The sequence below is a fragment of the Psittacula echo genome (genome assembly GCF_963264785.1).
Source record: "Psittacula echo genome assembly, chromosome: 6".
Classification (NCBI taxonomy): domain Eukaryota; kingdom Metazoa; phylum Chordata; class Aves; order Psittaciformes; family Psittacidae; genus Psittacula; species Psittacula echo.
The window spans coordinates 69,698,533-69,714,472 of record NC_137743.1 but is presented as its reverse complement, the minus strand read 5'-3'; the positions used below and the strand labels follow the sequence as shown (position 1 = coordinate 69,714,472).

Here is a 15,940-nt window from a genome sequence, read left to right as displayed (position 1 = left end):
TGCATCATAGATTGCTGCTTGAACAGTTATGTGAAATGACTGCTGTCAACTATTTTTCTTAAATTAGTATGCTAATGGGTGATGTTTTATTTGCAGTTTAGATGATCTGTAACATCAGTTTCCCTAGAAGCAAAAGTTAAGAGAAGAAACCACATGCGTCTTTACATTTCTTACAAGAATCAGTCCCATGGTATCTCTTGGAGTTGTAGGCTGTAATTCTAAATTTGCTGTGGAATCATATTTCTCAGTAAAGCTTATGTAAACATGGGAAATGTACATAGCTCTGTTATTTTCCAGCAGCAGAATCGGAGCACCAAACTCCAGCAGAGTCAGGTGACGATCAGCTTAGTTTCAGTTGGCTGCTCCATAGGGGCAGTAGTAGGGAGGAGTACTAGAAGTACTTCTGGAAGAGACTAGGTATGTTGTTTGATGGTGAACTTCAATACAATGCTATGTAACTGTCGAGTCCTTAGGAATAGAGTAGTAAGAGGAACACCTTTATTCCTAAGTGGCTATGGGTGGTTGGAGAAATACAGAACACCTTCAGTAGGTAGTTTCTGATAAAGTAAGCAAAGCCTACCTTAGGGTTTTGTAGGGGTAAGAAATGATGTTGCAGGATTTTCCTCTGCATCTCTGTTCAAACTTTGAGTGTTTGCTATTAATATTCTTGTTTCTGATCTATAGGTGTGTACTCTTGCCTTCTCTCCATCTTTCTGAGGCTTCTAATTTATTTGCCTGACTAGAAAACTTTGGTGATACAAGGTTTTTGTTTTCATTTTTTAATTTAAAACTTGTGAGAGAGGTTACTATAATGACTGCTGCATCTGAGTAACTATAAAACCTGTGACATGTTTAGCATCTTGGCTTTGCCTGTAACACAGTATACACTAATTTTTGGTTTGGATTTTGGCCTGGAGGTTTTGGATTTTGTTGGTGAGTGGAATTTGATCAGGTACATGGTTTCATTCAAGTCTTAAAGCATTTACTGAGTTTTTATTTTTGATGCTTATGTCAATTTTGCATCTTCTGATACAAATAGGGACTATTTAAATCTTTTTAATTCACAGTATAATTTTCCTTTTTTAGTTCTATAGCAGTGATTAGCATGTAGGAATACTTTCTTCCTCCTCTTCACGAAAAACACTAACACTGTTCCAGTTTTGATTTTTGCCTAAAAATCTGTGGAGGTTACCTCTGACTGAAAGCATACTACAAGGATTCTGGTTCTTGTTACTTTGCTGCTGCTTCCGGTGCTGCCTCGGGAGCATTGCTTGCTAATTATAAACAATGTTGATGTCTACCATATGTTTTGGTAGAAAATACGGTATTCCTGCTGTCTCAACTTGAATGCTTGGCTTACGAGTATTTGTGAATATATAATGGAAATGTTTACTCCCCTGTAATGCAGCTTTGTAATAAACCCTTGTTTTCAGCCTCCAAGGAAATAAAGTTTTCGATTGAGTGTTAACATTTACAAATGTGGCCAAATGCTGTTTTCATTTAAATTTGCAGAACCTGGGAACCAGAGCTCAGACTTATATCCCTAACAGTGTTGCATTCCAGTACCAATGGTAAGTATGATCCATCTCTATCAAACGTAAGATCTTTACAAATTTCATGCAGTGTATTTGGTTCTTCTGAAGCTTTGACACTGATAAATACACTGCATAGACCAATACCTTTTCAAATGGTTTTGCACAAACTTATTTAGGCTGTAACTCATGCCTTTTTTTAATTTACCTACTTTACTCCGGTTTTTGTCTTGTGACTTAAAAAAAAAATTGAAAGGTGCTATAATGTAACCAAGGCTTCTGATACTAAAGTTGTGTTACATAGTGTAGCTTAGATATTATGAAATAGTGCAGTTTGTCTTTATGTCTTACACAGAGTAGTGTTTGCAAATGTATTAGAGGGTGTTTTTAAGCATAAGGCTGGAGATAAGTGAATTCTGGTTTAAAGAGGGAGCTGTGGTTGCGAGTGAGAGTAAGGAAGGAAGTTCTAAGAGCACTGAGGTAGATTATTGCTGCTCTGATGGGGTTGATAAGCTTGTGCACAGGAGGGAAATGAGACACTTGAATACCTTGAGTGGGCGATAGAAAAATGCACTGGCAGTGCTTTTTACTTTTTAGACTACATGAGTGGGGGATTTTTGAAGTGAGGATATCCTTACAGGCTCTAGACTTTACAAGGAAGCAAATGGAAAAATCAATATGGAGTGTTGTTTTCCTGTTTCTAGGTGAGAAGATGAGCTGCTGCATTTTGGACAAGCTGAAGTTTGGAACGCTGGGACATAAAGAACCCATTAAGAAGGAAATTACAATAGTTAAGAGGAGATGAAGGTATGATTTAGGGCTTTGCAGAATCAGTGGCTCAAGAGAGATAGATGTAGTAGGCACCTGAGAATTCAGAGCCAAGCTAAACTGTGGTATTAGCGAAGTTGAATTTGAGATGTGTTATTAGATATCATGAGGGATGAATAAGGCCAATAAAAAAAAAAAAAGGCCAAAAAAAAGTGCTTTTTTGAAGAATAAGATAAATAGGGTTGATGTTAACTCCATGTTTTGGTCACTAAATGATATGTATGGCTGAACTTCAGGGAAAGGGTCAGGGTGGGCACATGATATGTGGGTGAAAGGTGCTGTGGCTTATCTGCGTTTCAGTGTTGGTAGAAACAATGGTTTCTTTCTAATCAGTGTATCCTCAATGCAGGTTGTCTGTTTTCTCTCTGCTAGAGTAGTGTTTGCTAATTCTTTCATGTTACATTCTAATTTGGTCTTAGAAAACAGCAGCAGTGGAAAATGTACAAGTGTTACAGCTATGCAAGATATTTGGGTAGCAGTTTACAGTTCTTCATTTTTATATTCTCTGAAGCATGTGACCATTTATGATAGTGGAATGCTACATATTTTATTTCAAGGGGGTGGGAGAGATGCTGTGGTTACTGCAGGTGCTTGTTGTGGCCAGTTTAATTTGTGGTTTGCAGCTGAAGTGTTCAGAATTTTCAGTGTGAGTACAAAACTTGAAGACATTGTGCAACTTAAGGAAATATTTATTTCTTTTGCACACAGTAATTAAAGGGCAGCATAGAAAACTTTTTTATATAGTAATGAATGCATTTCTGAAATATTTTGAAATGTAAAAATGGGAATGAACAAGCTATCCATTTCCTAGATCTGGTATATTTCTATCTCTTCTACTTCCATGTTTGGTTAAGATTAGCAAAGTTCTCAAATTACTTATTTATTCCTTATGAAGAAATTTTTATTATTGTCCTCATTGTGTCTACTTTGTGTGTTGTGTGGGGCATGAGAGGGGAGACACTACTATAATTTTTTTCTTTTTTTTTTTTAAATATCAAGGAAATTGTTTGGGATGTTTCAAGGTCCACATAAAACCTTATTTTTGAGCTGAGAACTTTGGTCAGGTATCAAACCTGAAATCTGAGATTTGTAAACAGTCTCTTTCTTAGCCTCTCATTAGTTTTCTTCTTGTTTTGGGCCCGTTTTCTCCACCTGAAAAGTATGACTGCTTTTGTGTTTGCTGCATTTAATGTCTACATACTCCACTCTACTTTTCATCTCAAACAATCCTTTCCCCTTTCATGCTCCCTGCCACTCAAGATGGCTTTTGGTTTAGAAGAGCATTTCTTCTTGTTTCCATTTAGTTGTAGTGTCACTATAACTGAACTAAGAAGTGATTCCTGAGGGGCTGAGCCACATGCACTTTTAACCAATGCCAAGTGTGTGTATTGTTATGAAGTCGTAGATTGTTTTCTTATATAAATGTTATAGAAGGAACAAGAAGTTCTAAGCTTGCACCCCAGAGGACGGTTATTTTTCATTTGCTCCAGACTGCCAACAGTTGCAGTCATCAGTGCAGCTGTTTGCTTATGGCCTGAATTGTCCACTTTCATTCCTCGCATTGTCTTAGTTTTATGAAGTACTGAAGACCTAAGAGCTGTCTATGATCTTCCATCACAAACTGGTTTTGACAGTTCCTGAAGAGCCAGTGGTAAGGTACTTGTTTCCCCTAGCTCATTCTTGCAAGCTTTTATGATGTGTTTGTTTGGTGGGTTTGTGTTTTTTTTTTTAGTGGAAAGAGCTAGTGTATGTAATTTTATTTTACTATTCATTGATTATTTTTCTACTCCCCCACCCCCCGTGATGCAGAAACTATTTCTGTGGGAGAATTTATGATCTGTGTGATTTCTGTCTTATTTCCACATAATCTCTAAATAAAATTTTAAGAACTGTACCTTTTTTTTTTTTTTTTTTTTTTTTTTTTAATGGGTCTTGGGAAAGTACGATGAAGAAAACTTCTCTACTGTGCTTTGAACATAACATTTCAGTTGACCTATTGCTATGTAGAAAGTAGCTGAAGAAGCACCATCCCAAACTGCATTATTTTATGTATTCTGTGGACATTTGGTTCTGAAATGAGTTTGGGCTATAACAGATGACTGCAACTTCTGCTGTTTTGGCTGCCTGTTGCAAGGAGGGTATAAGGTAGATCAGAGTCTTTTGGTGCCAGTGGTAACATCCTACAAGGGAAAGCTACAGGATTCTACAGGGATATAAGCATGAGGTCTCCCTCTGTATGTAAATGTGGCAGAAAAGGAAATGTGAAGATGCATCCAAAACCTGTGACTTACTTTCTTAACTATTCTAGGTTAAAGAAGCCTCAAAACTGCTGTAACTTAATAGCATATGTGTTTGGCTTAGCCTGAGGCTGGAAAGGGTAGAAAACTTTAGCAAGCTATCATTTTTTATGTCATGTTATAGCATCATTACAAACTTCTGCCTGTGTTCCTTAAGACTGGAGCTAGACTGCTGCCTGTGGACATGGCCTTTGAAATCCAAAGATGTGTTATTCTTTGAGAGAGTGCTGATTGCTGCACAGTATCCTGTGTGTGCCCTTGTATGAAAAGACTGAGGTGTCAGTATTGTGTTTCACAGCTGTACATGCAGATGCTATTGTGCATCCATAGTTATATTGTTTCTGTGCCTGGTGCTCTTCCTTCTGACACTTGCTCTGAGAAAAAGGTCTACCATTCTGTGAAATGAATAGGTAACTGACATTGAAGTTAAAACTTGGAGTTTTTAACTGGATGGCATAACCTCTCACTCATTTGTTCTCCATTTGCTGGTTCACTTTTTCACTATCTTACTTGTTACTTTTTTTTGCCACTCATCCTTTATTTAATTTCTTACAGAATGTTGAGGGGGGTGGAAAGGGTGGGAAATGAATATGGAAGATGGATTAAATTGAGGAATCGGTTAACAGACCCCTCTTCTAAGGTTTATTATTAGCTATATTTATCAAACGAAGTGTACAAGGTAAGAATTGAAACTCCATGTGAAAATGGGGCAGAAGAAATTCATTTTTTCCAAGCTTAAATTTCTTATGGCTGTGACAATGTGCTTTTGGATCATGGCCTAGCAAACTGTTAACCCTAGGTTTAACCAAAATTAGAGCACATTTTCAATCTGTCCATTCATCTGCTATCACAAGTTGCCAAGGTAAAGTACTGACTGTATGTGTAATGGAACTGACATGTTATGGTTACATTTTGCTTTTAATAAGCTTGCATACTGATGAAATCTGAGTCTGTAGTTTTTATTTTCTTAATTCTTCAGTGTGAATTAATAGGTTATAGAAGGTCAGGAATATTTTCCTTGTGTACAACTTGAAAATCAGGCTTAATATAAAACTTCAGTATACCCTTTTTTATGAATATTTTTAACAGACAGTCAAAAAATAGAATAAAAGAAAATAAAAAGAATTAAATAATTGAAAAGACAAAGAACTTGATTGGATCTTCCCAGCATATGTAGAGTTACCTTTTCTCCTGAGATCTTAAAGGGCTCTAATGTTAAATTTATTAGTGCTGCTCATAATATGTTAAAAAGTAAAAACCAAACACTCCATTTGACTATTTAAACTGATGTTCATCTGTCAGGTTTTATTGTTATTTTAAAGATGTCCAGCTGGATAACCCAGTTCCATGTGCTCTTTAATTGAAGACAGCATTAACTAATGAACGCTTACAGCCTATTTCTACTTTTGGGGCAGGTTTGATGGGCTTTTCAAATTACCCTGGGATATCAGCCCTGGAGACACCTTTTTTTGTCTTCTCTATGTCATCTGCTATTTAGCAGTGGGAGAGATGACATCCTTTAATGTATCTTTAAAGGAAGGTGAAATACTAATCTACATAGATAAAGATGGTACTTGGCTTTCAGTGTCTTTTGCACATGGATTTTTATTTCTGTGTGGAACAGATTAACTTTTTTTTTAAGTTGATCCGGGGAAAGCATGGGGTAGTGCTTTGTGGGCTGAAGTTAGCATCTGAAAATCCCTTGCATGCTGGCTTCAGGGAATGAAGCTGCTTATTTTGAAGGTATGCAATTCAGAAGTTGGTTTTAAAAGAAAAAGGGAATTTCATTCTCTATGATTGAGGCTTTTTTCTTCAGAACTTCAGAATCTCTGTTACTTATGCTATTGTTTGTGCCATACTTGCAAGCTGCTACAGTTTTGAATGTAGCTGCCCACCTGCCGCTTGGTTATTTATGGGCAGATCTGTGGAGTTCCTTCTAATCTCTCAAGTCTTCAAAAACATTAATGAATTAAACATCACAACTCTTGTAAAAAGGGAATTAGATGGAGGGACTGAATGAAGACTAAAAGGGATAAATGTCTTGCTGAAAGCCGTATGCATATTTCATCACAGAACAAGGAACACAAACATGATTCTCCTTCCTAGCTCCCTTTCCCTCTTAACTTTTGGTCCTGTGCTTAACAGACCAGCTATGCTTTTTTGCTTCATACATGATAAGGGAATGAAAAAAGTACTCATTCTTTGCAACTTGCAGTAGATGCTTGAGAAAAGACTAACCCATTTAAAGACCTTGCACCATGTACTGAGAGTATTGTATGCTTCAGGTCTAATGAATTTGAGTAAAAGTGTTTATATTCTCACTGAGCCTGATTTTGTTTTGGTTGTTAATGTTTTGACCAGTGGTTCCCACTGGGTTGCTTGGAAAGAAAACAGTTGGGAGGGCTGCTTTTGTCTTCCAGTGGTCAAGTCAGTCCTAGTCCATCAACTTCTCTCTCTGCTTGCTGTCTTTAATAGACTTTTAAAATTACTTTAAATAGTGTCTGGACACTGGTTCTTATTTATTTTTTCTATTAGATGATATGTAGCAGAAAATGCAGGTGATATTTTTCATTCATCACAAATTTTGCACTTCTCTGCTGAATTACAGTTCTCATTGTGTGGTTTTTGTGGCATTTTTATTATAAAAAAAAAAAAAAAAAGAAACCAAAACCAGTTAGAATTTTAAACTGTGTTGAGTAAACCAATGTAATTTACAGTCTTCTGAGAGCTTAGAAATGACACAGGATGCAGCCTACCAAGTTATGATTTGATTTCAGTGTGGTGCAGCTTGAAACATTGTTTACATTTTTATCTCTTCTATAATTTTTTTTTTTTTTTACTATGTGTTTAGTGTTTCCCCAGCTTCCCATCCTCCCCCTAATGTGTACCTATTTTGTTTAAGTTTGTATTGAAGAGAATTTTCTCCACAAGTACTACTAGTTTCTACTTGGTGGGGGTGGTTGGAAGAGTGTTCTAGTTCATTGGAACACCTTTCAAATATTTAGGTTTTAAGTACAAATATTATGTGGATTTAGTCTTGCCAGCTTTCCATGGAAATCTTCAGAAGAATGAATACGTTTTTAGAGATTAACATTGCTTTATTGATTTAAAAACCTGAAAGCCTAGGTTATTCTAAACAAGTTCAGTAGGTTCTTCATTTTAAGTTCTTTTATTTAACATATTTCCTGTATACACAAGTTTTACAGTTTGAGCATATGGTATTTTAATGGGCAAAATAGGTTGCAGGTGGGCATGCAGCACTCTAGATTGTTTCTGAAATTCAGCAAACAGATTTAACCTCTTTAGCTTGTTTGATATCTGTAAAATCTGAACATACAAAACTTGTGTCGTTTGTTTTGGAAGTGATAAAATTCAGCTTCTAACTGTTTCACTTTCCTCAAGTGAAATCTGTTCTCTTCAGTGCTTTTGTTTTCCTTCTCTGGCTTTTTTTTCTATTTAATGAGCCCAAATACCTTTTTTTATTGATGAATAGACACTGGATCTGTTTCCTTCAGCTAAATGGTGGTTCAGCATTGAGCAACACCTCATTCTTTCCTCATGCTAAATTGAGACCTTGATGGCCAGTTTAAGAGCCTGTTACTTTGTCTTCCTCCAAACAAGTTAAAAAGAATTTCTTTTACTTGTAGGTCTAAATATACTTACCTGCTTTTTACCAGTGTACCCTTTTAAAACACTTTTGGTAGCTCACAGTGGAAAGTAGATGACTGCTCTCTTGAAATTGTCTCTTTCCAGTGTTAAAAAAAAACACATTTAGTTTAATCATTCTGAGATTCTCTGGAGCGTTAAAGATAGAGAAGGATGTAAAACCTTATTTCTAAACCTGAAGATTTATTTTTTTTTTTATATATATGTTCTGGTAGCTTACTCTGACAGTTTTCTTGTAGATGGAGCACATCAAAGCTCTTACAGAAGAGAGGCAGTTGAAAACTACAGGAGTTGCTGGAGCAAAGGCTAGGTGTTTGAAATTATCGGCCACTGATCTGATTGTTCTGACTCACCTCCCTCCACTCTGAATGAACAGAATGCTTCCTTTGGTTCCAGGAAATGCTGAACAAAAGAACTATTTTGATCCATGGACAGTGCCACCATTGTGGCAGAAAGCCAGGCAGTGCTTTCATGCTAAATAAATTGGTCTTTTCACAACCGCAGGGAAGCATGCTCCCTAGAGTCAATAAGTTGATGCAAACTTTTGTTCATACGTGAAAGTATGAAGAAAACAAAGTGTGCGTGTGTAGGTTTGGGTTTTCTTTGTTGGTTATAATGAGGAGCTATTTATAATAATTTTGAAATATAACTTGAGGAGGAGAGGGAAAAATAGTTACCCACTACATATTCCACATCTTCAGAAGAAAAGAATACTGTCAAAGTTAAATAGTTCACACAGGGTGGCTTGAGCATGGTGTTGGAGAGATAAAAATGACAGCCTGAGTCATTCTTGAGTTTTGTGGCTTATGCACGTGTTTTGGGTTTTATAACCTACAAATTTTTGTCTGAACCATACAGGAAGCTTACATAATGGGATGGTTTTTTTGAGTAATAGTTTAAAGTGCAAGCTGTCTTAGGATTAATTTTCCTGGAAGAACTGAAGTTTGCTTCCTTCTGTAATGTAGGAAACGTGTATTTTATATAATTGACAAAAATTACACAAGTACGGAGATTTTGAGATAAGGGATGGGAATGAACATTGTGAAGCATTACATATTGGAACAGAGAGGGACAGTATAAACTTGTTGAAATGTTATTTCTGTTCCATAATAAAAATAATTTGGATTTTTTTGTTTACAGTGAAGCACGTTGTTTTAACAAGAAAAGGAACAATTATTTTATTTTACCTCTGGCTCTCTATTTAGAGTGCTCTGTTTTTTTGTTTGCTTGGGTTTTGGGGTTTTTTTCCCCTTCTTTCTCCTAGATAATTTGTAGGTTTAATTCAGTTACTTTAACTTCAGTCACTTCCCCTTCATCCCCATTCCTAACCCCCTCTCCCAAATAAAATATTTCTGTTAGTGTGGATGAATGCTGAAGAACCCAAATGGAGAACTCCAGGTTGCAGTCTAAAGCCCTATGTCTACAATTAAAGAAAAGAAAATTTTTTTGTGTTTTTTGACATGTATTTTGGCATGGATATTGGCATGTATTTTGAATATTGTATTTCTATGCAGAATTTTTTTTTTTTTGGGTATTCTATGTATTTATTTGTGCAAGTATGAACTTGGAAAGGCTTACAAGCAGATGCCAGTTGCTACTTTGTGTAGACTGAAAGACAAGGTTGGAATTTAAGTATCTTGTTGATTTCTCAGTGAAACACAGAAGTTTAATCATGGTGAATTGCAGTTCACAAAGCAATAAAAATGGGATGAGGGTAAGAAGGGATTTGGAGACAAAAGGAGCAGAAGAATTTCCAGCTATAGTTTAGACATACTTATTTTGGCTGTTGGATGCTTTTCTTTAAGACCTACTAAAGGCAGGGTAATGGCAGTGTCCTGATGTATATGTAGCATTAGATCTTGAAATAATTATTATATTCCTGGTAATATGAGACGGAGTCTGCCAAAGTGTAATTTAATTTACACTTATTTTACATCTGAATGACTGAGCAAATGCATGATCTACCCATAAATTAATTGTAGTTTAATAGAGCTGGGAAATAGGACTTTAAACCAGTGTGCTTGGCTGAGATTCTGCTTTGAATTTTATTTTTTTTTTTAATGAAGAGAAAGAGATCTTTAGATATACATGGGAAAATGCATATGGGAATCTTTTTTCTTTTGCAATTGATTTCACAATACAGTGGAGTTTAGTTACAGTGTTCTGTGGTTCTTTCAGAAAAAGTACAAAAGTGTTTTGGCCAGTGCTCATTCTGGTGAAATGTCATAATTGATTTCCCATGCTTGACAGCTTTAACTTCTTCTGTTTCAGAGCTGTGAAAATTACCTGAAGTAGAATGGAAGCTTCAGTAATATTACCTATTCTGAAGAAAAAATTGGCTTTTCTTTCAGGTATGGTTTCTGTTTTCCTCAATTGGTTCCTCACTGCATAACTTGGATGGATTTTTTAGCTTGGTTGATTGTATTTGCTGGATGTATTTAGCAGATATATATTGTTATATTGTTGGTTGACACTTTGCTGTTTATCAAAAAATATCTCTGAAACTTTCAATCTAGTAGCCGAGGTGTTGCTGTTGGCATTTAGCGCTTGTTTTCACTGTAGCCTGTAACTCAGCCCACAGAGTTGATGTCGTGAAGTTTCAGTCCATATTTAAAAGAATGGTGATTTGGCAGGCATCCAAGAATAATCCTTTCTGGTTTTTTTAATGTGGTTTTAGAAATGCAGAATGAATATTTTCAGTATTTTCTTTAGTAAATTTTTCCTTACCTTTCACCTCAGTCTTTTCTCCAAGATATAAATGGATGGAAGCAGAACTAGCCATGCGTTGCAACATTTTGATTATTGCCAAGTAGTTAATTCAGGCAAGGCTGGAATCATCTTTGTATTTATTAAAGCTTTTTGAATCTTGGGTTGATGAAAAAAACAAAAGGGAGTACTTAAAATGATGAATGACATTTTCTTGCTGATTTCACTGCTGTCATGGATAGCTTTGTTAGTTCTTGGTGTTTGATTGTCCCCTCCAGGGTAGGTAGACAACTTGCAGAAGGCTTCTCAACTTCACAAATTGACAAGTGTTGCCATAAACATTCTTGTGGTTCTGTTTGTTGTAGCTAGTCCAGTTTAGCCTGCTCCAGTCACTTGAGAACTGAAACTTGTTCCTTTTGTTAACAGAATTTGTTCTGCTTTGAATTTGCATACTGTCCCTAGGAACTGCTAATCAAACAATTCCTAAAAACCAAACAAATCTTCCAAAAACTCAACTTACATTAAAGCCTGGGATAGTGGGCAATTTTTCTGAAGTAGTAGCAGATGTGTAGTATGTTGGTTGTTCGATATTATGCTACAAGGGGAAGTTCTTATTAACTAGAGTGCATTTTCAGTTTGCTATTAAAGCGGCCTGATCCATTTTGAAATATAGATGTTCTTAGTGGAATGTAATTTATTGAGTGGCGGTTTAAGTGCTAGGAACCTTTCTGACCCTACATATTTCTAAGTAGGTTTGACCTTTTTGGAACTGAGCAGTGTACTAATGGATGCTTTAATTTAATGAATGGTAAAATTTTATGCAGTAGTTCTTTTAAGTATTGTCCGGTGTAAGTTAAGGAACCTGACAGAGAAATCAGTTCATTGTGTCTCTTTAAAGCAAATTTATTCCATAGAGTTCCATAAATAAAAATACATTAATGATTAAAAAAAATCAGAACACTTATGTTTACAGGAAAAAGTTCTTCAGTGTTTATGTATTGAAGTGTCTTAGCAATTTTGAGTTAAATTGGTACAAATAATGTTGGCCCTGCCACCTTTTTCTGGAAGCAAAACAGAATCATTTCCAATGGGAGTGTCTCCTCAAGTTTGGCATCCATGGTTGTGTAGCTTCTGTGTTAATAGGTCATTACAAAGAGCAGGGGGAAAAAAAGGCAAGCTACTACTGACTTGTCAAAAAGCCTGAACAACTGCTTTGGTGCAAAATGAATTAAAAAATTTCTCTTTCTGATGCTCTTGTTTAAGTTAAGGGAAGCAACTGTGTTTTCAATTTATAAACTATACCACTTCTGAGTTACAACACACATCAAGTTAATTTCCTCTGATTTTATTTGTCATGTTTAATTCTAAACCAAAAGACTCAGATGAGTCTGAGCATAGTGATATTTTGTATGATAAGGAGGTGTTGTTTGCCATGCCTAAAATCACAATGTAACTGGGTTTATCTCGCTAAGTGTTGTATTCTGTAGGTGGTGGGTACATACAATATTTCCTTTAAAAGCACAGTTTTGAGTTAAGTAGTATATTCATCTAACAATAGTTTTGTATTTTAAATAAATGTTGGTCACCATTTTTCACTGAGAAAAAGAATCAGCTGTAACTCTTACCTTTTCTCTTACTGTGCTATGGCAGGTTGAGCTGTTTATACTTCAGTGCAAGAAAGCTGCACAAAAATCACAGTGTGGGCAAAATACAGATGTTTGAATCATTTCTAGTAGTGTTTACAAGCTGGGGGAAAAGCTTGTCATTTGTTACATAAGATGACTTAAGAAACTGAATAATTTAGATAATTATTGCAGTCTTTCTGTGAAATGTGAAGAGATCATAGTTTTTGGCTTTGGCTTGTGTGTTGGTTTTTTTTTTTTTTTGTCTTAGTTCAGCATATAGTGTCTCAATTCAGGTATGAAAGTGAGAATTGCTGTGTGGCTAGTATCTTGCATGCGTGACCTTCAAGTGTCAATTTTAAACTTTCATTAGTTAGACCCTGTTCAACACTGGAGGTTTTTCAAGTCTGTGTAAGCAAAATATGAACTACTATTAACAGTTAACTCCTTTTGTGGGGGTTGATGCTTGTCTTGTGAATCCAGAACTATCTTTGAAAAGAACTAGTCCCTTCCAGTTATAAGTCGTCTATTGTAAGACTAATTTGCTATAAATGCTAGAAGAAAAAGTATTTTTCTGCAAACTATTCCTTCCCCAGCGATGTATATATTCGTTAAAATGAACAACTTCAATGCGCCCCTTGTGAGTTCATGGGTAGGGGAGGAGAGAGAAGTGTTAGGTACAATTTTTACAAATATATTATCTAGCAGAGTGCTGAGCTGCTGCCATGGCTCATGGAATTTTGGACCCTGGAAGTTGGTTCAAGGTGACCTTTCTACTGTTCCTGGTAAAAATACCTTTATAACCTCTTGTGTTCTTACTTTTCCAACTGCAGGCTTGCTCAGTTTTATCACCAAACTCTGTCTATCCTGTTTTTTATTGTAACTTTTGACAGTGTTTTGTTGCTTACCTACTACACTCGTTTTTAATAATTCCTCCATTTTATAACATGTAAATAATTTTTGAACTTGGCTGTTGCAAATTGTAGCTTCAACAAATTTATTTTCTACATTCTTAAGACCTGCTACCCTCCCTTCTCTGAGGATTTCCTTCTGGATAAGGAAAGACCAAACAATGCCTGAACACTTAAGGAAAGGCTTTTTTATTCATTTTAATGTTTTATTCTTGTTGAGAGATGGTAGCTAACAAGCTGCCATTTAATCAGTGTGACTTCTGAAGCATTTTACAACCACAAACTCAGCATTTTTCTCTTATTTATTGGATTTAATGTGTGCTCACGAAGCACTGTAGCAAGTACAGAGAAATATTTTTTTCTTTTGCAGTTCAAGTGTACATTTGAGAACAGACATCCAGTTTTTTAAATCAATGAAGTATTTTCCTTTTCTTCCATTTACACACTCTAATTTTCAGGTTTTCTGCCACTTGGAAATTAAGAAGGGCAGACAATCTGTAAATAAGTGTTGCTTTAAACTGTGACTCCCTCTTAGGTTGTGTGGAAAGGATCTATTTTTTTTTTTTTTATCTTTAATTATTCTATTTGGAAATAAAACTATTAAAAAGTGCACTGATGTTTTTTCCAGAAGTAATTCTTGCCCAACGCCCCCCCCAAAAAAAAAAAAAAAAAAAAAAAGAAATGGAGGGTAACACAACTATGGCAATGGACCACTTAAAGCAGTAGGTCCTTTATGAAGATGTGGAAGTTAAGTGACAGTGGAGATCTTTGATACTCTTTGGGGAGCTTGCACAGCTTTGGAAACAAGGGAAAAACCTACTGCAGTTAAGATGCCAGCATACATTGTGTAATTAGTGTTTGCCATTGTCTTGCCTGCATCTTTAACAGATGGGGGGGATTCTCATCAAATTATGCCAGGGTATATGCATCAGCAAACATTGCTGTGCTCGCTTGCTTCATGTTATTTCTGCACAGCTGTTACTATTCTGTGAAAAGTTATTACCAATTAGACAGAACTTCAGTTCTTCCAATTTTAAGGAACTTTATGAAGCAAAAGCATGATTTAATTTCTTTAGCCACATGAATAACACAATTTGAGAATAAAGGTGTTCTTTCTCAGGTTACAGAAATTTACTTTGCTTCTTTTTCACCCTATGTAAAGCTGAGAGTTATCTTTGTACAATTCTTCTAACATGTAGAGAAAACTGCCTTCTACATGTACTTAAATGTATCTTCTGTTTTTTAGTATATCTTATTAATAAAATAGCTAATATATTAAAACTTAAAATAATATTGAATAAAATGGAAAAGACTTTCAGCTACTCCAGATTGTGGAACACTTACTTTGAAACTTTTCATGTACAGATGGGTATTTTAGAAAAATACTCGATTTAAAAAACTACCCCCAATCTTTTAAGATTACCAAAGTTGTGATTTAATAAGCCGTAAACTAAAGCACTACATCCTTCTGAAGTACGCTTTGTTTCATTAATGTTATTCACTTGATGTGCAAATTCCCCTCTTCACTTCTCATATTTCCCCTCCTGGTCCCCCAACCGAGACACTTGATTGGGTTTTTAAATTAAGATCTCTTTTCTTCTTGCTAGTTAGGCAGTATAAGATTCAAGGGCAGAAAGGGAAAAAAAATTGATAGGGTGGTTTGCTCAAAATGGAGACTATATGAACTAGATGAGCTGTTCCAAATTCAGTGGATTTAGCTCAAGTTCTAATTTAAGCTATGAGTAAGAATGTAGTTCAAATCCATTTTGATTACTAGTTTATCCCTGTGTGACTCAAGAAGTCAGTCTTGACTGGTACCACCAGAAGAAAAAATTTCAGCTTTCATAATGATCCATTTATTTTTATTTTTTTTTTAACTGTACATTTCCAGAGACTTCCTTGAGAATCTGTATAGTCAAGAACAACCCAAACCACAGCTGTAGAACAGTCTACTTAAATGCAGCACATCAGCATCACCTAACACTTTATTTTGCTGTATCTCAGAATGGACATAAAAATGTGAGGCCAGCTCTTTCAAGATTTTTGTTGCTGATATTGCTTGTAAAACTTTTACTAGAAGGGTTTGAAAATATGCATGAAGATTAAAGCAACTCGTTGGAAATACTTGTCTCAAGTGTAAGGTGACTGTTACGCGTTTTGAAGCAGGTCTGGAAATCTTGCATGTTTGAATGAACTACCAATTCAGAGTATGTGGCATGGGCAGCCTGTGTAGTACAAGATCCTGCTTTTGTGTAGTTGATACTTCTAGAAAGTGTGTTCCAGTTGGAGCTGCTGGGTACATGCTCGCTTTGGAAGCATACTGTTTCTGTCATGCTGGTAATGTAGAAGGACTACAAGATGCTTTTTAACAGTTTAAT

The 15,940-nt window shown here is 35.7% G+C and overlaps 1 protein-coding gene across 2 annotated transcripts in view; it reads left to right on the top strand.

Annotated features, from left to right (window-relative positions):
- Nucleotides 1-1,511: 1,511 nt before the first annotated feature.
- Nucleotides 1,512-15,940, top strand: part of SESTD1 (SEC14 and spectrin domain containing 1) — a 53,616-nt gene continuing 39,187 nt past the window's right edge. Inside the window, exons 1-3 of one of the 2 annotated variants that reach the window (XM_080620882.1) lie at nucleotides 1,512-1,571; nucleotides 2,237-2,339; nucleotides 10,595-10,674. In XM_080620882.1, the coding sequence (XP_080477008.1) occupies nucleotides 10,620-10,674 (55 nt within the window). In that variant the 5' untranslated portion in view covers nucleotides 1,512-1,571; nucleotides 2,237-2,339; nucleotides 10,595-10,619. Of the gene's footprint in view, nucleotides 1,572-2,236; nucleotides 2,340-9,174; nucleotides 10,675-15,940 lie in introns of those variants that run through there. The other variant, XM_080620883.1, reaches the window with a different exon arrangement.